Source organism: Pleurodeles waltl, chromosome 9 (assembly GCF_031143425.1).
Source record: "Pleurodeles waltl isolate 20211129_DDA chromosome 9, aPleWal1.hap1.20221129, whole genome shotgun sequence".
Lineage (NCBI taxonomy): Eukaryota > Metazoa > Chordata > Amphibia > Caudata > Salamandridae > Pleurodeles > Pleurodeles waltl.
In genome coordinates, this window is record NC_090448.1 from 964,897,307 (window position 1) to 964,919,538 (window position 22,232).

The window sequence follows — 22,232 nt, forward strand, 5'->3', positions numbered from 1 at the left end:
ATCGTAGAACACGCAAATTGGCGGACAGGGTCACCACCACTGAATCTGTACTTGAAAATTCTCAGCCTGATATCACTGACATGAAAGCTCAACTCAGAAGCATGGAAGCTGAAATAACACTGCTGCAAAGACGAGCCGAGGATGCAGAGGGCCGCTCGTGCCGAAACAACGTCAGGTTCTTGGGTATTCCGGAGCGCACGGAGCTCCCCAATGCGGAACTGTTCTTGGAACGTTGGCTGAAGGACACTGTACTACTACAGAATGCATCACCTTTGCTGGTGGTGGAGCGAGCTCACAGGATCCCAGGGTGGCCTCCCCGTCCCGGTGCTCCTCCCTGACCTTTGATTGCGAGATTCTTGAACTACCGCGACAGGGATCAGGTCCTACAAGGCTTTCGGACTCTAGGCCCTGTCAACATGGAGAACACAGTGCTCACGGCCTATCCAGATTATACGGTGGATGTTCAGCGCAGACGTGCCACTTTCATCAAAGTGAAGCAGGTGCTAAGAGATAAAAATATGTCTTACTCCCTCATGTTTCCAGCCAGACTGCGAGTGGTGGATGGCGACAGGACCCCTTTATTCCTGACATCGGAGGACGCATGGACATGGCTACATGCTAAAGGCCTGGTGGACCCTGTCGAGGAGAGCGACGGACAAGGGTAATGGCTCGCCCAACGCCCCTGGAGGAAGAAGAGAACGGGCACTGGGACTACGGCACGCCCGTCCAAGTCACAGGCAGTGGATGAACAGGCACAAGCCTTGAAGGAGGCCAACATGTTTGTGACCACGCAAACACTGCTCAGAAACGAAGCTAGAAACACAGACTCAGACTCACTACGGAGCCAACATAGTCCCCCTTCATCGCCTCTTATATTTGGTACTGAGCTCACACCACTCAAGGCCAGTGATATCTGAGATATCGCATGTGAACTGAGGCGTTTTGGAGATCTTAGTTCTTCGTAACATAAAGGGGCATCTTAAGACACTCTTGGTCTGATCGGAGTTCCTCCAGTCCAGATTCTGCGGCCCGGACATGTACACTCCCCCCGGTCGGGGACGCGGCCGGAGCGGGCTGCTACATCGGCTGTCACCTCACTGGGAGGAAGGCGACTGGAAGATGAAACGTCCGAGTCCACAAGGGAAGCAAGATCACTCACATGGGCCGCGGGGCACGAGCCGTCCTGGACCCTATCCCAATTGCGCCCCTGCACCCACATGGGTTACCGAATGCAACTTGCTTGGACTAGTGCCTTCGCTGGCACTGGTTGTGCCTCACAGTTTAATGTTGCTTTAGTTACTGTAAGTTGTATTTTCTTTCTCTATCTTTCTTTCATGTGCCAATTCTTTTACGTTCGCGGGGTAGATGGGGGCTGGGGTGGGGAGGCGGGACCCGGGGTGCGGTGGGCCCCTGCTCAGTGGAAGGTGCTGCGATATACTACAACCACAACAAATCATGACGACTTATAACATTTGAACCTGGAACGTGAGGGGGCTGGCTAACATCACTAAAAGCCGCAGAGTATACGCCTACCTCAAACGTCATAAAATACATATAGCCATACTTCAAGAGACCCACCTCACTGATCACAAACTGGGTAATATTGGCAAGAGGTGGTCAGGTGCGATTTATGGTACTAGAACATCAGCGTATGCAAGGGGGGTGTTGATATGGATCGGCCCAGGAGTCCCCTATTAGGTCAAAAACACACAGATAGAGGTAGATGGCAGATATGTCTACCTGGCAGGGGAACTAAATGGTAAACAGCTGGCTATAACTGACGTATATGCACCCAACACTGGGCAGGGAGACTTTCTGCTGTCCACCTCTTCGCTACTGTCACATGACCCGTCAATGGCCATTATTTGGGGAGGGTATTTCAGTAGTGTACCAGATGTAGCTTTGGATAGATCCCACCCCCTGCTCGAAGGCGCTCATAGCAGGTGACTCTCTCAGGTGCTGCGGACCTGGATGTTAGAGAGGAGACTACATGACGCTTGGAGGGGCTTAAACCCTATTGACAGAGAATACTCCTTTTACTCTCCGGTGCATCACCTTCACACTTGGATAGACTTATTGCTGTTCTCCGGTGAGATTACACACCTCCTGCACAGTGCATCGTATTTGGCTAAGGCTCTGTCGGACCACTGCCCCCTGATCACCGCACTGAGGTGGGGTAGGCCGATCACATGCATTCCCACCTGGCGCTTGCAGCCTACCCTGTTACATGACCCCCCTTCCGCGCAAAGCTGGCAGACAACATAGACTCCTACTTTGAAATAAACAACCAGTTGGTATCATCACGGGCGATTGAGTGGGACGGGCACAAGGTAGTGGTAAGGGGTATGAGCATTGGGGCGGCCGGGGGGGGGGGGTTCGGCGCACATTAACCCTAGAACTACACAATATTGAGGAGAGGTTGCGGAGCGCAGGGCGGCGACGGGCGATGGTGACCAAGGTGATAATGTCGAACTAAAAAAAAACAATAAGCTGAGGCTGATGTGCACTTAAGAAAATGTGACTATCGTCATCACTCAGCTCGACTGCACGCTGAGGGAGACCGCTCTAGCAGGCTATTGGCCTGGTTAGTGAAAGGTGAACAACAACATACCCCCATAAGCGCCATCCGCCTAGTCACAGGAGCCATAGTTAACACACAGACAGAGATTAATGATGCTTTTTGACAATACTATGGCACTCTGTACAAGGCCGGACCTCCTCTGCCCCTGGAACAGATGAGGGAATTCTTCCAGGCCTCTCCATTAATTCGCTTAACAGAGTCACAGTTACTAGAATTGGACAAACCCATAGAAATGGACGAGATACAACAAGCCTTGCGACAATTAGCCCACAATAAAGCTCCGGGGGGGACGGGTTACCAGTTGAGTATTACCAAACTTTCTCGGTGCAGACGCTCACGCCCTACTTAGAAATGCTAAAGGAGGCGTACAAATTAGGCCGCCTCCCTCAGTCACAACGCAAAGCAATAATAGTAGTCCTCCACAAAAAGGGCCGGGATCCCCTGGACGTCTGATCCTACCGCCCCCAGTCACTGCTGAACTCAGACTGCAAATTGCTGGGGAAGGTGCTGGTGAGTCGGCTCCTCCCACTGATGCCCATACTGGTCCACCCGGATCAGTCAGGTTTCATGCCTGGACGCAGCACCTTCATTAATATCAGAAACCTCTTAAGGCTTATAGCTGAGACCCCGAAAACAGACCAAGCGCGTGTGGCGGTCTCCCTGGACGTCAAAGGCGTTCAATACTCTAGGTTGGCCATTTTTGATGGCGGCACTGAAACACATGGGATTCGGCGACACGTTCATGCGCTGGCTATCAATCCTATATGCAGGCCCAAAAGCAAGAGTCAAGACCGGCGGGATCTTATCTGAGGAGTTCACAATAGGTAGAGGCACCCGACAAGGTTGCCCCCTATCGCCACTCCTATTCGTACTAGCAATCGAGCCCCTCGCAGCAAGGCTGCGCACTGAGGCCACACGCTGGGGAATCCCAGACTGAGGTGATTATCGAATCATCTCCCTCTATGCGGATGATGCACTAATATATCTTCGCAACTGTTCCGAGTCCCTTCCGAACCTGCTACAACTTTTGGACTACTTTGGCGACTTATCCGGCCTATGTGTAATTTGGTCAAAATCATGCTTATTCCCGATGCGGCCGATCCCAGGCCCACAGAGTGACACGCTCTCCACGCACAACTTGCAGTGGAGTTACACTACTTTTAAGTAATAAGGGGTACATATATATCATGATGACTTAGATCTTAGGGAGGGGAATCTGGACTGGACGATCAGGTCAATAAGAGGCTCGTTGCCATTTTGGTGCTCACTATTACTCTCACCCTTAGGAAGAGTAGCAATAGCTAAAATTATTATCCTTCCCCGAATACTGTATTACTTCTCTGCTCTACCGCTCGTGATTTCCAAGAATTTCTTCATACCGCTGACTAGCTTACTGATCTTCTTGATGTGGGGAGGGGGACGCCGCTGAGTGGCCTTAGCCAAGACTTATCTTCCGTTGGAGAATGGGGGAATGGGTGCACCGCAGTTCGATTTATACTATGCTGCAGCACAAATACACTGGATTATGAACTGGCTGAACGACCCCTTCGGCCCAGAGGGGCGGCATGGTGGGCGCAACTTTGGGACACTCAGATGTGTTGAGATGGCTTGTCGGTCGGGGGGCCCGCCGCAATACAGTAATACTCTGATGAGAGTGGCTGACCGGGTTCGGCGCCGATACGTGATGGTGGGACGGCGGGCCCGGCCGTACTCACCTAAGATTCCATTACTAGCCATCACGGGGTAGACAAAATATGTGGACAACTAGGACTGGTAGCTTGGACTGCAAAAGGCATTCACACTATCGGAGAACTCTTTGAGGGGGGGATGACTTCTGTCATACGAGGCATTAGCAGAAGCACACAATCTAGGATGGGGTGGGTTAATCACGCATGGGACACTAACGACTGGTGCGCAACACATGGGGGAACGGCAAAAACGAACCACAAACATTACCGGTTCTACATGAGCTGCTGTTAGGTTCGGGTACACTATCAGACATCTCCTGGATATACAAAACATTCCAAGCTTGTCCCGAGGAGGTGCAGACACAAGCTAAGACTAGATGGGAGACTGCCTTGCTCTCACGCTTAAATGCACAATCGTGGTTCACAGCTCTCACAATTACACGGGAGGTATCACGAAATGCCCGCTTCCGGTATACTCAATTTAACTACCTACACCACACGTATCTAACCCCAGCCAGGATAAAACTTATGCTCCCACAATCTAATCCTGACTGCCCGAGATGCGGGAATTCAGAAGCAGATTTTTTCCACATGACGTGGAGTTGCCCATTGGTACTCCATGCATAGCATGATGTTACGGCAAAGACAGCAATCTGGTCGGGATTACCCTTATCCCCTACTCCTGAATCCGGTCTACTAGGGATGCGCTGTAGGTGTGGGAGGGAGAAACAGAAGCACAGATGCACGGACCTTGCGTTCGTCATATTTAAACGCCTTATAGTGATACAGTGGAAGTCACCCAGCGTCCCGGACATACATCGCTGGTCATCTGACCCATTACACTGGGCCAGAGCAGAGGCACAGGTACTACACCCACTACGTGACAGCGGGGTGGTGGTCAAGTTGGCGGACACATGGGATTCCTTTATAGACCAGCTGGAAGAAAAAGACGACACCCGTCCTCCTTGATTCGAGATCACCGTATTTGTGTGGACTGGCGTTTGCGGGGCCGACTGGGGAGCCCTGGTCGCCGGGCCAGAGCACTTGCTTACTTGAATAAATACAGCGCAGGCCTGCCCGGATGTGTGGCACTAGCGTCTCTCGCCGCGCCGCGCTGCGCTATTCCCTCTTATCTCTCACTGCGCCCTCTTCCTCGCTGGTTTCCTCTGTGGCCCCCCTTCTCTTCCCATCCCCTACCGGACTTGTGTTCAGTCCCCTGGCCAATGAACTTTTTTTCTCAGTCATATGGCACTTTACTGTTATCTCTTTTCCTTCGAATGTTGATTAAGAGATCTGTTACTACACTGTGACATATAACGAGATGTTCTCGAAGTGAAGTAACTTGGAGCAACGATGCGTCAACATATATTAGAATCACTGTAAGATATATGATAAATAAAATAAAAAGAGAGAAAAAAAAAAAAAGAGACATTCACCTAGCCAGGCCCCAACTTGTATGACAACTAGAATAGATGCCTGTTTTGGCCCCAGAAGGACTGGTGAGTGTGTATTGCCCTGGGGGGACTGGTGAGTGCCATTGGGTTTGAGTTTCGGAATGAGGCACAACGTCCAGCGTTTCTTTGCAAATCATTTAATGTCGGTGCCTGTGAAGCGCTCTAATATTGGTGTTCGCAGCTAAGTGTAAAGTAGCAAATCAATTAAGAAAAGAAGTTTCGAAACCTAAACGGATGAACACAGTACTTGGGCCTCGGATAAGAGCAAGCGCACTTGGAACAAGAATTGGTAAACGCAAGAAAATAGTGCAACAGCCAAAAGAAATGGAGAAAATTAAGTGGCAAGCACAGGAAATAATGGAAATGGGGGGGACGTTGGCCTTTTTTAAGATTTATTTAAAATACAGTAGAGTTCACAAACACAGCGCAAGCGCTATGTAGGCAAAGCCTGAAGTGCCCATGAGCGTAATAAAATGGAAAGCAAGCAGCCTGCAAAACTTTGCTACTTCTGGGCTCCTTGGAAAGGAGAAGAAAACCAGGAGACACTTGAAGTAGACAACAACAATAAAGGTATCACTCAAAGCTTATTCTAAAGATATGTTATGTATTGGAAACAATAGCAATAGGTCTTTCCAACAAGCGGCCGAGAACTAAACATGAACAGTTCTGTGAAAGGTTACAGTGGCAGGTGAGTTTTTATTTTTTTATTTTTTTTTATGAAGCGCTTTTTATTTCAATTTGTGAAATAAATAAACGAAAGGGTTTATTTTTGGGTCTCCTTTTTATTCCGCTCAATAAAATAAGTACAGTGAACTACAATACATGGTTTTGTAAATGCTTGTCCTGAGTTTAATATTTTCTTGATCACAATGCTAGCAGATATTCACATTTTACAGCAGGTGGCGCCCTGTAGCCAAATTCAATCCGAATTCATTTTGGTCTCAGTGCGTGAACGGCCCTTCCTGAGACACGAGCGTCAGTACACCAGTGAATTCCGCGCTGTAATCGCCTTTGCTTTGGCATTGGTCTCTCTAAATCCTTCCAAATCGCATTCTCCTTGCTGCAAATTATGTACCTGGCATTTTATGCTAGATACAAAAGCAGTTTGCTGAGGATTCAGCCCTAATGCTGCATGAAGGGGCGCAAGTCTAGTGTATTTAGGTGCACAGGTATGTGTACACTGAAGTCGAGTACCTGCCAGTCTAGGCCCCCCCATATCATAGTTTACCTTAGCCCATATACTTTATCCATACATTGTCTTTACTGCCATAAATCTGTATTCTTTCCACATGAGAAGCCCGATGTGAACAGACTAAGGGTGCTCAATGAGCATGAAAAGCACCTGTTGTCTCGACGTTATGAGGTCCCTGATCTCAATTAGGATAAACCAGAACCCGTGGAGGTTCGTGGCAGACTCAAATTGGAGTAGCCTGGTTTATCGATACTAGAATCGATTCCACCTGCACTGCCAGATTTTACTAGCAGTCTCGCGGATTTGAAAGTAGAAAGTCAGGGTTTTTAGTTAAAAATACGTTTAGGACATTCACCTTAGAGGTGCTGAATGGTACTTTGGCTGTGGGCCACCAGACGCTGCCTGAGTTCCCCTGACATGCGTGTTATTGCCTGTACACAGCGGAACTGACCGTTTTCGATCCGTCCCAGTGTGCTTGGTCCCATTAAAATAAACCACGAGGAGACGTTCGGCTGCCTGACCACCTCTGCATCCCCGGCTTTGAGCCCTTTAAGGAATCCCGGTCCTTTCACCCTGGAACCGCCTGCAGTGGTTCGAAGGGGTCATTCGCACAAAGGGCCTGCCTGCTCCTTGCAGTGCGGCACAAGCACCGCCTGCCTGCTTGCGTCGACAGATATTTGCTTTGAAGGAATATGCTATCATGTGGTGCTGCACACAATCTTGGCTACAGCTGCATGCGTGTTTTTTCGTCCCTCTGATTAACCATATATCCCTTCGCATTACTTTATCCCCTACCCTTTCAAGTCCCTCTGGTAAACGGCCGGGATGAGGCTAACCGATTTTCTTTGGATGACATAGGAGCCAGCCCCAGTTAATTCGAATTCACCTGTTATTTCTTTGGCTACTGCTAGGTGTGAATCACACCGTCATCAGTGTGTGTATATGTGTGTGTATATATATATATATATATATATATATATATATATATACACACACTGATATATATATTATATATATAATTTTTAATTTTTCTACCGGAATTTCTTCTACTACTACTAGGATATGTAGATGGCAGCCATGACCAAAACTGCTTATATACTGTGACTCAGTGACTCATGGGTGAACAGTAGCTGCTGGGCCTGAGGTCATAGCTGGCAAGCCGCTTTCTTGAAGCAGTGTCCTGGATTGTTCATGGAATTTAGCGCTGGGATGCCCCCGGGTAGCCATGCGCTCTACAAATCTATAAACTAAACTAATTGTACAAACCTGCCCCCTAGGGCTTCTCTATGCATGGAGTGAGTAATTTATTTTGTTCTCTGCCACGATCCCGCTCAGATATTACTGAACACAGTAGAACTTCCAGCGAATTGATAAGTGGGCAGAAACTTCACCTTCTTTGTGGGTCCTGCTCCTTAGGAGTAGTTTAGGGCCTCTTGCCATTGAGTTGGCTTCCCAGTGGTTTTTTGTTATATTTCTTCACCATCGTCTTAAGGCTTTTTAAGAGGTGCAGTTCCTTTCATCTCAAGTGACGGAGAAATTTACTGCTTTGTTCACCATGCCCCCCCCCCTTTAGGTGTAACCTAGTGGTATCTGTCTCTTCTGGGTTTTGACCCATACGCAGTGCTGGAGATTGTCATCCGACCATCCAGAGTTCAAAAGACACACACATACACTCAAAAAATGCACTCACAGAGACACACTTGCACACACTTTGAGCGGGTTTCAGGCTAGTTTTGTCCCAGAGCCGTTTAAACATTGTAACATATTGGGTTGTTAATTGTAAAGGATGGGGGTCCTGTGTAAGTAAGTAATACTGCAATTGTCTTCTTACTGGGAACTAAGTACCTCATTGTAGCCCTTGACTCACTCAGGGTAGCAGAGCAGTCCAAGGCCTACTCATGGGAGGTGGTGTGGACTAGTTATCTCAATTCACTGGCAAGTAACAACATCACTTAATAAATTACTGTTAAGTCAGTGTTTTTTTTTTTTTAAAGGAAAAGTACATTTACTACACACACTACTAGATAATATACATTGAATTACAAATGTATACATTCCAATTGATGGTAGTGCAATTGGTGACATCCTTATACAATAATATTGCACTTATGGGCCCTGAACTCCATAATTACAATACCTCCTGCCTACACATTTGTACCACATGCAACATAATATCAAGCAAGGGGTGTTGGTTAAATAAGACAGACCTACTGGCTTTGTCAATGACTTACTACATTAATAATAATAAGCATGTTAGGATTCACCAATATATCACCATTAAACCAACGGAATCAATAACCTTTCAATGCATTGCTTTTAGGGATCAGTATTACATTGTCCATCACCAACACATTAATAACCCTTTGTATTCAATACAGATACAAAAATGTGCCAGAGTCTTTCTTTACGTGTTTCAGGTCACAAAATGCGGGTATAACTAGGGTCTCCACAGTCCAGAGTCCGTGATCAAATGCTCCAGCGAGTGCTTAAACCAATGATGAATTTCCCATGGTCAGGGATGTAATCCCCTGGGAGAGGTAGGGTTACTTTTCCTAAATTAGGGGCTGAAGAAAGAGAGAGGGTGGTGCTCCAGCTGCTGGTCTTCTCTGATTTATGGGATTGGGGGGTCCCCGGAAGAGAAATACTTGGGTCAGGTCCTGGGGAAGTAGGGTTCCAGGGGCCAAAAGAAGCTCAAGGAGGAAGGCCCCATGCACGCCTCGCCTTTCTCCCCATATAATAAAATGAATAGTTAATGATATGCCGACCCCTTCCTTGGCCCACACTTGGGGTAATTTTTCAAGTGCAGCGGACTTTCATGTGCTTGTTTTTTTTTTTTTTTCCCTCCTTTCTCTTTCAAAATTCATAATCTTTGATGAGCCATATCTCTGGCCCTGTTGGGCCAGTTTTGTTCATCATTGGTTCCTTTTGCTCTTGGTGAGCCATCTGGTGCTCCTCACCTGCTGATGGCGGGCATCTTGTGCAGCCCCTCTATACCACCCAGCAAAGCACCCTCCTTGCTGCACTTAGTGCCTGGAGACTCCTGTCTGTCTTACAGAGCTTCTGAGGTGGGGCAGGGGAGCCCATGTCTTTCCTGCAACTGGTCCTCAGAGGGAGTAAGGTGGCCAGTACCACTGGCCCTGGAGAGACCCATCCTAGTCATAGGGGGTCACCTGAAGTAAGTGTCCTTAGTCCATCCTTGCAGGGCATCAGGTGTATTCTTCTTACAGCTGGGTAACCTTTCAACAGTGGTCACAACAATGGTCCACCGTCTTTTTAACTGTCTGTTCCTAGTTCAGGGGTTCTTAAGTGGGTGTGGAAAGTTCTAGATGCCAGGCATCCCTAGCTAGTCCTAGGAAGCCACATCATCCCCCACTCCTGACCTAACCCTCAGGGCATCAGTTCCACCCCTAGCTGACATGACTACCTGATCCCTTCCCATAAAAACCTAAACGATGATCCCCTTCTGTGTTGGCTCCAGAGATTTGGCCGTCCCCCTTTGTTCGTGTGGGCCTGGGTTGTCCCAGCCTGGGTACAGCGTGACAAGCTAATTACGAGATTCTGATTTTCCCCACACCTCTTACCTGTCCCAACAACTAGGTCCATCACTAATAATTGCTCCTTTTGAGCGGAGAAGTCTTTGTTCCCTCTGTTGGGGAGCACAGTAATTAACTTGTCACAGGAAGAGAGGGGACAAAGGCCTGGAATCTGATTATGAGCTGAGCCACAGAAAATGACAATTCCCGATGTCTCATAAGATGTAGACTTAGTGTGTTGGAAACGGCAAATTCAAAATTTGACGTGCAAGTTTTACCCTAGTTTGACACCTTGCTGGATTGTGTACGCCTTATGTGGAACAGAACTGTCCTTTAGGGCTCATTTCACCTGTATGCATAATATAGTGAAAGCACTACAGATTTTCCCCTAAGTCCTACTGAACAACGCTATGAATGCCCACTCATATTGTAAGGCTTACCCCAGGTCAGCACCAATCCTGGCATAGACCCTTCTGTGACAGGATATATGTGATACACGTGTTCACGTGTATCCAGCCCACTGCCCCCTTACCCTAGCTACGCCACAGCAGAACCAATTTGCTACAGACATTCTACTACCTTTCTAGAAAATGTAACATAGGTCCTAATGTCCCCGTCAAATACAGCCTGTAGTAGGTCTGTCAGGAACGAGTGAGCTCCTAGAATGATTTCTGGATTATTACCTCTAGGACAATTTAGATCATTTTAGGCACTCAATATATGTCAATCAGTTATTTGTACCTGGACTGGGACAGAACATTGCTACTTTAATTTAAAAAAGCACATCGTTCCAGGGCTTGCACGTTGTAAGACCTCAAAGAGTTTGACAAGGTTTTGTCAGAAAGGAGAAAATTAATAAATTAAGGGTGGCAAACTCCGCCATTACATCATTGTTACCTATCTAGCACCACACTTTACCCCTGGGAGAATGTACTTGTTCCTGAAACTAATAAAACCTTAAGATGAGCTTGGTTTAGCCGGTTCCATCAAGCTTGTTTAAGCCTCTCCACTGTAGGTGAAAAAAGACTGTTTTACGTGGTAGGCATGCCCTGGACGTCACATGCACCCATTAAGCAGCAGTTTGAAAACATGTCTGAAAACCACACTGTTTGCGTAACTTTCCTCCTCTTAGTAGTTGCCACCTCTAAGGCTGATGGCCAGCGTGTAGAAATGCTTTAGCATGAAGTGTGGTTTACAAATGTCCCTCACTCCAGTTCATTTCTCTGTTTTGTTTTGTGATCATTATCTGTTTCTGAAAAATGCAGAACCAGAATGCTGTCCGGTTGCTGCTTGTTTCTTTCCCATCCAATGTGACCGTGTCTCCACCTGCTGCTATGATTTCAAGTGCTCTTTTGCTCTTGATGTGTCAAGCTATGTTACTGTCTGAAGAATTCCATATGGCTGAGGGATTTAGGGACATATGTACGAACACATTTTCCCATAGACACAGAATGGGTAAAACCCTTTGATACATCTGGCCCTTAGCCTCTTCTTTTACTGTCTCCTTGAAATTATTTCTTCTTGGCATTCCAGTTTGAGAATTTGTGAAAGCATGGAATGCTGCAGGTACGCCACACATATCCCCTGCTACACATCTCTCGCCCCAACCTCCTGGGTGCACTGCCTTTCCTTCTCTGAGTGATGTACTTGCTTTCACTGCATGTGTTTGTAGAGTGAGTTACCCAGGACAATTTAAACATGACCGGACAGCACAGTCCTGCGACAACCTGTTACTTTTCACAGTGTGACAGTGTGAAACTGCATATTTTAAACCTGGGATGTCAGAAAGGTCAACATCGATTTATTGTTTCAGTCAATTAAAACCATAGCAATTATACACCCAGTTATGTTTCATGACTACTTTTCACTAAAATTAAATACAATTAAGAAGAAATTGATCAAATATATAAGTACCTGGGTACGCATTCTTACAGTGAAATGGAATTGAGATGCAGAATTCCATTTGATCGATTGATTAATACATACGGGACGTAATTCATTTGCTTTATTAACACACCTGGATTAAAATGCCTATACAACCAAACAGCTAATATCAAATTTGTTAAACTGATTTAAAATTAAACAATACCAAAGTTTCAAGACAATTTTGAATCCTATTGTATTTGCCTAGTCACATCTGAATTAAGGAATCTGTGCAATCAACAGCAAAGTTTACTAAAAAAAAGTTTAAAGATTATATATACAAAGTTTCGCAATAATACCCATGCCCTAAATGTGGCAAATTTGTCATTTTATCAATTGTTTAAAAAAACCTACTCATATTTTACTTGATCTGCACAGCTGTCCTAAAGTGCTTGTGCAGCCAGCAATACGAATATCAAAATTGTTTAAAATGGTTCTAAAGTTTGACCTGTATCATTATTTTAGGATAGTGCAAGTGCCAAAAAGCGAACAAGTTTACAATTTAGCTTAGGATCATATGGACTAAGACACGCTACTACAGCAGGTTTGCAAGTCCGACTAGCTCTATCATTGAAGCTTCTTTTCAAAAGTTTCTGTCGGAGTTCACGCAGGCAGGGACAGATGCAAACTATATGGATACGATCTTCCTTATGCTGGTTACAATGCCTGCCTAGCGCCAAACTTGAGTTCCTGCATGCTGGTGTTTTAGCCAATGTTGGTATTTTACCCAGACGGGACATCATTAATCTACATTTTATTTGTGCCGAACATGGAATAGAACAATAAGGTGCGGGAGCCAGCTTAGTATAGTACTTTATGATCACTCATGCATGAGAATGGGCACTAAATTTTATTTTATCTTCGATAAATGACATTAGTTTGGTGTCCCTAATAATACCTTTTTTTAAAGGGAGGTTCAGTTCACCTCCAACTCTTAGTGGTGCACGATGTGCAGGTAGGTTTGGAGTATAGGCTGGGCTCCTACCCATCTAACATGATCTTTACTAGAGCCTTTCAGGGGTCTACTTTATCAACACATTTTTAGTGTACAACCTGTTACTGCACATGTACACCTTCAGACGATTCTAGCACTTTTGGCAAATTAATGCCCCTACATATTGGTTTTCAGATGCTTACAATATTTCTTGTGTTTATGAAGCCTATGCACTTAGGAACCTAGACTGATTAGTGAATGTCTTCTGTGGCTTCTCCTGCTGCTCCCCCAGTAGGATAGGCTTCCCTGATCTCTCATCAAGTAAGCCATCCAGATGGCAAAATCCCACCTTTGCCCTTCAGTGATTCAACCGTTGTTCACTTTAAGTGCTTCACTTAGCCTTTTAATGATTGTTCATTGATCTTCTTTCCATCTTGTTTAGGTTTCTGAGCGGGTGGAGAGGAGGCTTCAGGAGCTGGAGAAGGAAATGCGCTTGGAAAGGCAGCAGGTTGAGCGACGGCAGGACCACTTGGGTCAGATGTCTGTGCAGCTGCAAGAGGTGAGTAGGGTAAGATAGGAGTGATGCCTCAACTGTCTAGCAACAAGACTGGTCTGTCAGGCCTAGTTCATAGTTATGCAGGGGAGGCTAGTTTATACTAAATTTGTGTACTGTTATGTTCAAGGAGTGACAATGTAACTCTCTTATATATGGACATAATGAGATAGTATATGTGCATATGTATTTGAAGCAGATGTTTGCTTCTGAATTTCCCTCCACTACCTAAATGTATAATTCACACAGTTCTACTTGTCATTAATTTCCCCTGTAGTTCGGCTTAATAAAATATACAGTATTAATAATTGAACATTGCCCATTTATTAACCAAAAGTATTAATTGTCTGTTTATCCCTAAATATTAGATGTTATCACCTAGTTCAGCAATCCTCATTTGATTCACTCTGGAAGAAAGAAGCACTGGGTTAAATGACATTTGAATTGTAACTTGGTGGTTGCATACAGCGATCTAGACTGATTATTAATTTGCTTCTAGCTTTACAGTATCCTTTGCAATTCATCTCTGACTATTCTGCTAATCGTTTCCCGAAGACATCATAAGGTTTCCATGTTTCTGACCATCATGTATTTTTTGTTCACTTTCATCTTACTGGCTTTACCCATAGAGTTCTATTCTCTAGACACTCTCCATACTTCAGTCCAGAATGACTTTAATGTATATTCTTTCATTTTCAATTCTTCATCTTTTTTCATACCTTATGAAGTCCATGATGCTGAAACCCCTTTTGCAGTCACTTGAAGTAAGTGGTAGTGTATATATCACCCTCAAAACAGGTTGCAGTTGTGCTGTAATCTCATCCCCACCATTGTCAATATAGTCTCTAACCTTCTGATATTAGTTTATAATTGAGAGAGTCTCCTGCACAGGTCTATATACTAACATAAACTGCACACAATCAAAATTACTCTCTTGTACATTTGTTTGAGGGGACTGCAGTCGTTAGTGTAGTCGGGGCCCTTAGGATAACCAGGACTTGCCGAGTGTACCTAATTTGCCTGTGCATGCTCTGTAGGCACAACTCTGAGCTTTAATCCCACACCTTACAATGTCCTAAAAAGTCGCAAAAGAATACAGGAAGAACATTTCTGCATCAAGTGGTTGAAATCAGTAAAGAAAAAAAAGAAAAAACTAGTATAATATTGACAGTGTGGTGAACTGCTCATTTAGCTGTTTGTGTTGCATGCAGATGCATTTAAATCATAGCAACACACCTCACACTTTTAAAATGATGTAACTACAACCAAAGATTTAAATTAGAAATGTCTAAAGTTATGAGGTAGGTACATTGACTGGAGTGAGACTCTAGTAATTGCAGAAAACAGTGCTGAAGCGTGTCATAGAGATCCAGTAGCCAAAGCATGAGATATGAAGTGAGAGCATTTCTTGCTAAGTTTGGAAACCATCCAGCATGCTTGCAGAGATTATTAAATGGATTATGAAGCCAGGGGCAAGCAGTATGTCCATCTCAACACTCCATCAACACTCCTCGTTGGGTAAAAGAAGGTTCATGCTTTTGTAAGCTACATATAAAACAATGTTGCCTTTTGTTAATGTAAAACTTCCTTTAGCCAAGGATTGAATGAACTAACAATGCAGCCAGCCAGTCTATTCCACCAGGAGTACTATTCCATGTGCAGTACATTTCCATGTAGATAGCTAAAGCAACCCACAGCGAGGAGCAAGCTGAGGGCAGGGGGCGGCGATGTGTGGTGAGTGAGCGATAGAGGAGAGGGGGGAGCCCTCCGGCTCCTCGCACCTCTCGCTATTTCGTTACCTCCCGTCCCCGCCACCCACACCCACTGAAAGAAGGGTGGGAAACTGCTTGACGTCTGCCCGCCTGGTGTAGCTGGGCCTGAGGGTCCCGTGGTCCTGAGGGTGTGAAGTTGAGGGTTAAGGACCAGAGGCACAACCGGGAGGTACAACCGGGAGGAGCACCCAGTGGAGCAAGGTTCAGAGGCACAACCGGGAGGAGCAGCCAGTGGGGCAGGGACCAGGAGCTGGCTGGACGCCTGGAGCCCTGGTACCCGGGGCAGAAGGTACAGCACCCAAGTACTGAATAGCACTGGAAGATGTCGGCACCAGCAACGCACATAGCTGGATATAGAGGCGTCTACACAAGTAAAAGACATAAAACATAGTTCCTCCTCCGTACAAGGGCTTGAACACAGCCACCACTCTTTTTTTTTTTTTTTTTTTTCTAATTTCTCTCAAATTACCTATTGGCCTGATAAGAACAGGAGAATGAGGGCAGGCAAAACAAGAAGCAATATGCCTAGCTTAAGTAAGAGGAAAAGGAAAAGAGAGCTGACCCCAGACCAGGATACTACAAAGAGAAGGGCGAGTAGTGCTTCGAAGACCCTCAGCCCGCCCGGGGCCCGGAGCTCATTTAACACAACATGCAGGGGCATAGCATCACAGTTCAACAGGCTGGAAGAGATGAAAAGAGATAACAATCAGTCGACAACTAACACCCTCCTACAGTCTCTCCTAGAGGAGAGAGTAAACCATCCAGTCCATCCCAGATATCACAAAATAATGGACTATTATTCCGGCTTAAAAAATTAGTTGAGCAATGGCGAAAGGGACCCCCTGGGCATGAATCAACAAACCCTGGGGGGGGAGCCCATCACCCCTTCAGATCTGGCAACCAAGGGGCCCCAGAAAGAGGAATGGGGCGAGAGATGAGCCCACGGCTGTTTCCTTTAGCTCCAACAATAGTGATTGCAGCTAAACAAACAATGAATGGCAGCACTGCGGTGGTGGCCCAGGTAAAACCAAGCCCGAAAGTAGGAGTCTGTGAAAGCTCCAACAATGCAAAGATTGCGAGGAATGACTATAAAGATCTAGACCCTGAAGTTCTCCATCCTATATCTAATCTAGTTAATTTATCCATTCCTGACTTTGAGATGGTAGCAACTGCTGAGATCTTGGAGCAGGAGACACCGCAAGACTGTCACAGGAGTCCCGGCTTGAAGTTCTACTCATTCCTGACTTATAGATCAGGAAATGGGGGAGTCGGATCCTGTGAAGACAAGTTCAGTAGACACATAGAAGAGGGCAGAGGTAGGAAATTCAATACAGGTAGAAAGAGCCTGGACGAAACCCCCAGTAAGAGATCAAAGGGACTGCAACAGCGATGATTTACATTCACCGATGACAACTAATGTGAATGATATGTGGGCGGCAATTCTGAACTCTATGCAGGCAACCGTAATGGCCCTCCAGTTTCCATCTAATAAAATGGACATCCAGGTAGACCTGTTGAATACATTGGCGGTGTTCGTCTGTGGAATAGATGGTAAACTAACTAGAAGAACTTAATGCCCTGATAACTAGAGCTCAAGTCAGTCAGCACAGTGAACATGTAAGGAAGCAGTAGACTGGCTATCGCAATTGCCGACAATTCTGGAGGGAATACTAAAAGAAGTTCCTTCTTCCCAGGAAATGAAACATACATATGCCAACCCGCCAACTGCTATGCTGGCATCTTCTCCTGATGCTGGGGAAAGTAGAGAGCAACTTCCCTAAGCCTCTGACAGCTTCACCATTGCCTCGGTGAACTGAAGGGATCACACCGAAAATAATGTCATGGCTCACTCTATCATAAGGACCTCACTGTTTGCAGATGATTCTGGAAAAATGGAGAACCCTCTTGAAACGGACAAGGAGAGAGAGAAAACGTGCGAGAAAGGGCAGGAAGGTTGCACGGTCCTGCCACCAAAAATCTCCAAAGGTCACGGTGCCCTGTGAACAAAATAAGGAAGATATGGACATAGGAGGAAAACACAAACTGGACAATAGCCCCCGATCTAACCACCAATTCAGCAGTAACATAAGTTTTCAATCCAGAAGGCATGCCCACGACAACAGTAATACAGAGAGAGCATCAATTACCGGCTCTGCCCAGAGGTCCTGGGAGTAAAGTAGAACGGCCAGATCGTTAACACCGAACAACATTAGTAGAGCAAGAATTGAACATTATGCTACTCAGTGGAAAACCAGGAAAGTCGATCAAACATGAATAGCCAGGAGCAGGCTCATCACCTGCTCTGGATCCCGGAATTCGTTTTAAGGTCCGCCTCAGATGTATTAAATTGTTCCTCTATTCTAAGACTTATTAAAGCACTCCCAGACCTTAAGCATGTGACCTCAGAAGATATTGCTGGTATTAGGTACATTCAAGCAAGAGGAAATCAGCACACAGATCCAATGCTGGTTATCTTCTCAACCAGACCTCCCTAAGCAAATTCTGGAACGAAGGGAAGTCTTGAGAGCCTAGGGCATTGAGGTGGTCGCTTATCAAGGAGACAGATATCCAGATCCATTACTGGAGGTCCATCGGGCCAACAAGACCTGAGGAACATGGTCAGTTCTCTGGGGAGTGCAGGACCCACTCAATGCAAGTAGAGATGGGGAGGGAAGATCCAATGCAAGGCCAATAGCGCGGTCCCTGTTAAAAGTTAAGATATGGCGGGATGAGGGGCGACGGAAGCTGGTAACCAGACAGGACCCCCAGCCTAACTGGAGTTGGCTGCCCTCAGCATTATCGTCAGGAAGGGTCAGCAACAGGTGACCAATATCCGAACAGGCCTCGCACTGACCCATATGCTCTTGGAACAAAAGATGGCCTGTAGGCAAAAATGGGAGATCCAGCAATAATCCTATTTGTGGGCTCATATGACAGTATAATGATACAGGAATCATTGGCCCAAGTTTCCATACCTCTAATTGGCTATATAGAATTTACTAAGCCGGCAGTGAAAACCAGCAGGTCGGGAAGGGCAAAGGGGGGGCTTAGCGATATGTCAGCACAAGTATCCTTGCTAAACCATCTGTATTTAATGGGGGAAATTTACTGTTTCAACTGGTCCGATTAGATGGTTGGGGAAAAACTATACATGAACCAGTGATATTAATGAACCTATATATTAACCCAAAAATTAAATCAGCCGAAGCCAACAATGTGATAAAGCATCTGGTGCACATAAAAAGCACAATATATCCGGCACACTGGCTAATTTTGAGGATTTTAATCTCAACCTGTTTCATAATCCAAGTGAGGAACATATTCAGACAGTACCAGCCATTCCAAGACAGTGTCCCAGTGAACATAAGGAAAGATAAGATCAGAGAAAAATTAATAAAGATCAGTGAGTCTGTTGACCTATTCACGCTAAATGGAAGGAGTCGGGCTGACACCTCACCCGCATGGACTAGATTCTCAGGAAAAAAGGTATCCTAGTTAGATTACACATTAGTCAATCCATCATTATACAAATTTGTGGTCGAATTTAAGATTTTGGACTGCGGGTAAAGCAACCACAAACCACAGACAATTAAGATTCAAACAAAGGTATGTAAGCCGGAGAAAGTGGCATGTCTCAAAAGGGAGATTGGCACTGAAAAATCCTAAACGATTGAAACGGTCATCCAACTCCATTAAAAACCAAGCAGAGACAGCTATATCCAAGCTGGAATCCTCGGTTATGGACCCTTCCAATCTGACAAGGGCCTAGGAGGTTTTTGTCGAGGAACTTGTAAGTCACGGCCCCCAGGAAAAACAAAAAAGGGAGCTCAACTGAGGCATCGCAACAGCATTCACCTCCTAAGACCAATCCGTATAAGGAAAGCAGCAGCAGCAGGTTATTGAGGTAATTGCATAAGCACCCCGACGATAAATCACTAATAAGTACCCTTCGAGAGCAAAGGAAGCGCCTGAAAAAGGAAATATGGTCCTTCAGGAAATGCCAGCAGGAAACGCTCTAGGCCAAACTGCATTATGTGTCAAAATTAACAGCCTCAAAACGATTCTGGAAACTGATTAACTCAACTGAAAAGGTGCCAAAAACAGCCCACAATGCCAATATAACAGAGAGAGCATTGGTTGATTGCCTTAAATCTAATTTTAGAGAAACTATCATGGAAGGAGCCGCGCAGGCCCAGGAGACGGTCACTAGAGCCCCTGATGTTTTGTCTACCTTGATATTACAGCGCCTGAGATAACCAGGATCATCGGGAACTCACAAATTGACTGTTCTCCCAGGCCCAATAGTCTGCTCCAAGCACTATTCAAACAGGCAACACAAAGATGGGAAGATATCTTGGCTGCAATGTTTAATCGTGTTTTATCAACAGGCATAACTGCGGCAAGCTGGAAGGGTTCAATAATCCATCCCATATACAAGGGAAGGAAGGCCGCATTGCCAACCAACTACAGACTGATTGCCCTCTTAGATATAGATCTTAAGTATTTCTCTGTATGCTTGCTGCAGCACTTAGAATTGTGGGTTATAGATGATAACATATTGCCCATAAATCAAAGCGGCTTCGTTAAGAACCAGGGTACCGCACCGAACCTTATGGCATTGGGATTTATTATTAATAGTGCAAAAGCTAGGGGCACACCCTCATACCTGTGCTTTGTTGATTTTAAAGCCACATTTGATTGTGTACCTCGCCATAAACTGTGGGCAAAATTACAGCAATGGGGGTTGCCGTCAGCTATTTTAAATGCCATTAGACTGCTGTACTCCGATACCTGGGTGAAGGTGAAACTTGGAGATGGCGCGCATTTATCGTGAGCAGCTTAAACAACAGCTGGCTTGAAACAAGGCTGTGTCCTGGCACCAATTCTCTTTAACCTTTATATGGAAGACCTCTCTATGATGCTAAATAATCTGTCTGCCCACTCACCCACTCTTAGTGTTTATCAACTATCAAACGTGCTATATACAGATGACCTGCTAATACTCCGTAACACCAGAATTGGTATGCAGAAACTGTTGAACAACCTGAGATGAATGCAAGAACTAATAAACTGGAAATAAATAAAAGTAAAACAAAAATGTTAGTCTTCAACCAGAGATCCCGTAATCAACATAAATGGCATTTGAATGAAAACATCATAGAGGAAGCAGCCTCCCATCGATACTTAGGGGTTCTGATAGATGTAAGAGGCAAATATGTGTCCCACAAAGAAGTGATTAAAAACCAAGGCACAAGCACTCACCTATGACTTTGGAACCCTAGCAAATATCACTTGAGGTAACACAATGAAAACTCCGACAGCTGAAATGAAAGCAAAATTGCTCCCAATGCTCGCATATGGAACCGAGATAATGAAGGGGATGGAAGCAGGCCACTTAGATAAACTTCTGGTAAGGCCCTTAAGTGGGTATTCCAGTTAACCTGGATTGGCATCACCTGCCCAGGTGAGACTGGAGTTTATGCTTCTAAATCAGACACTAGCCCGTCTCGCTGCTTTCATCAAGTGCTGTTATAAAATGTGTCACGCTCCAAAAGGAATGCTAGCCAACTTAGTATGGCAAGAAATCATCCTCGAAAGGGGCAATAATAACTATAAAAAGTACCTGGAAAATAGCATATACAGTTTGGGCTTAGTAGAAATATGGGACCAAACGCTCCCCAGTCCAGATTTTAAGAAAATAATTAATAAAGCTTGCAAATTCTGTAGCTGGTTAGAAGACCGGGGGGAAGTGGCCAAAAGGTCCCACGGGTGGCTGGTCCTAAATTCATATAAAACACCTAATGAATCCCCATTGCTGGCTGCTTCATACTCTCTGAAAATCAAACAACGTTTTTTAAGGCTAAGACTGGGCGACCTGCCAGCGGCAGACCTCATGCCAATATGGAGGCTGGCCTCACAGACGCAACCTGGAATGCCGCTTATGTCATTTTATGGTGGAAACTTTGGGGCATGTAGTATGCCTATGTCCGTCCCTGGCTATTTATAGAAGACAAATGCTGAAGAAGGAATTTAATGCATTGGGGTTAGAACATGCAGACAGGCCCTAATTGAGGCACTCGACCCAAGAAATGTAACTTTGAACATCAGGTTGGATAATTTTTTGATTTTTTTTTTTTTTTGTTCTTAACCGCCTCCCCAAAAACTTAAGTCCTTGCCAAGTGAAGACCCCTTCAGAGCGCAATCCATAGAAAAGCTGTATCTATCCAATACCCATCCAGCCTTTTCTAGTTATGGTTAGAAAAAAGGCTACCCTCATCGGTTAGCATTGCTCAGGGGAGTGAATACATATACTAATATGGGTTTAATTATCTTTCATTTTAAATGTTTTTAATGAGGTTCATTCAAGCCGAAAGAGCCTATTTATTGTTTATTGCACCGATTACGAACTTTTGTTGACTAGTTAATAAGGTTTTTGTATGATGTATCAATGATGAATCATTTTATGGTTTTTATTAACTAATGTGGCATGGCTTGGTACTATTGATTTGGGTACTATTAAGGCTTGTTACTTTCTCTGCTTAGAAATAGCAGTTTCTGCCTATGGTGACTAGACAAACACAATGTGGACAGGTGGAATGAGT

At 45.3% G+C, this 22,232-nt stretch overlaps 1 protein-coding gene across 3 annotated transcripts in view; it reads left to right on the top strand.

Moving 5' to 3' along the window:
* CEP128 (centrosomal protein 128) overlaps positions 1-22,232 on the top strand; it is a 722,948-nt gene that overhangs the window by 100,620 nt on the left and 600,096 nt on the right. For all 3 annotated transcript variants that reach the window (XM_069208366.1, XM_069208365.1, XM_069208367.1), the window contains one exon: positions 13,748-13,864. In XM_069208366.1, coding sequence (XP_069064467.1) covers positions 13,748-13,864 — 117 coding nt within the window. The remainder of the gene's footprint in view (positions 1-13,747; positions 13,865-22,232) is intronic.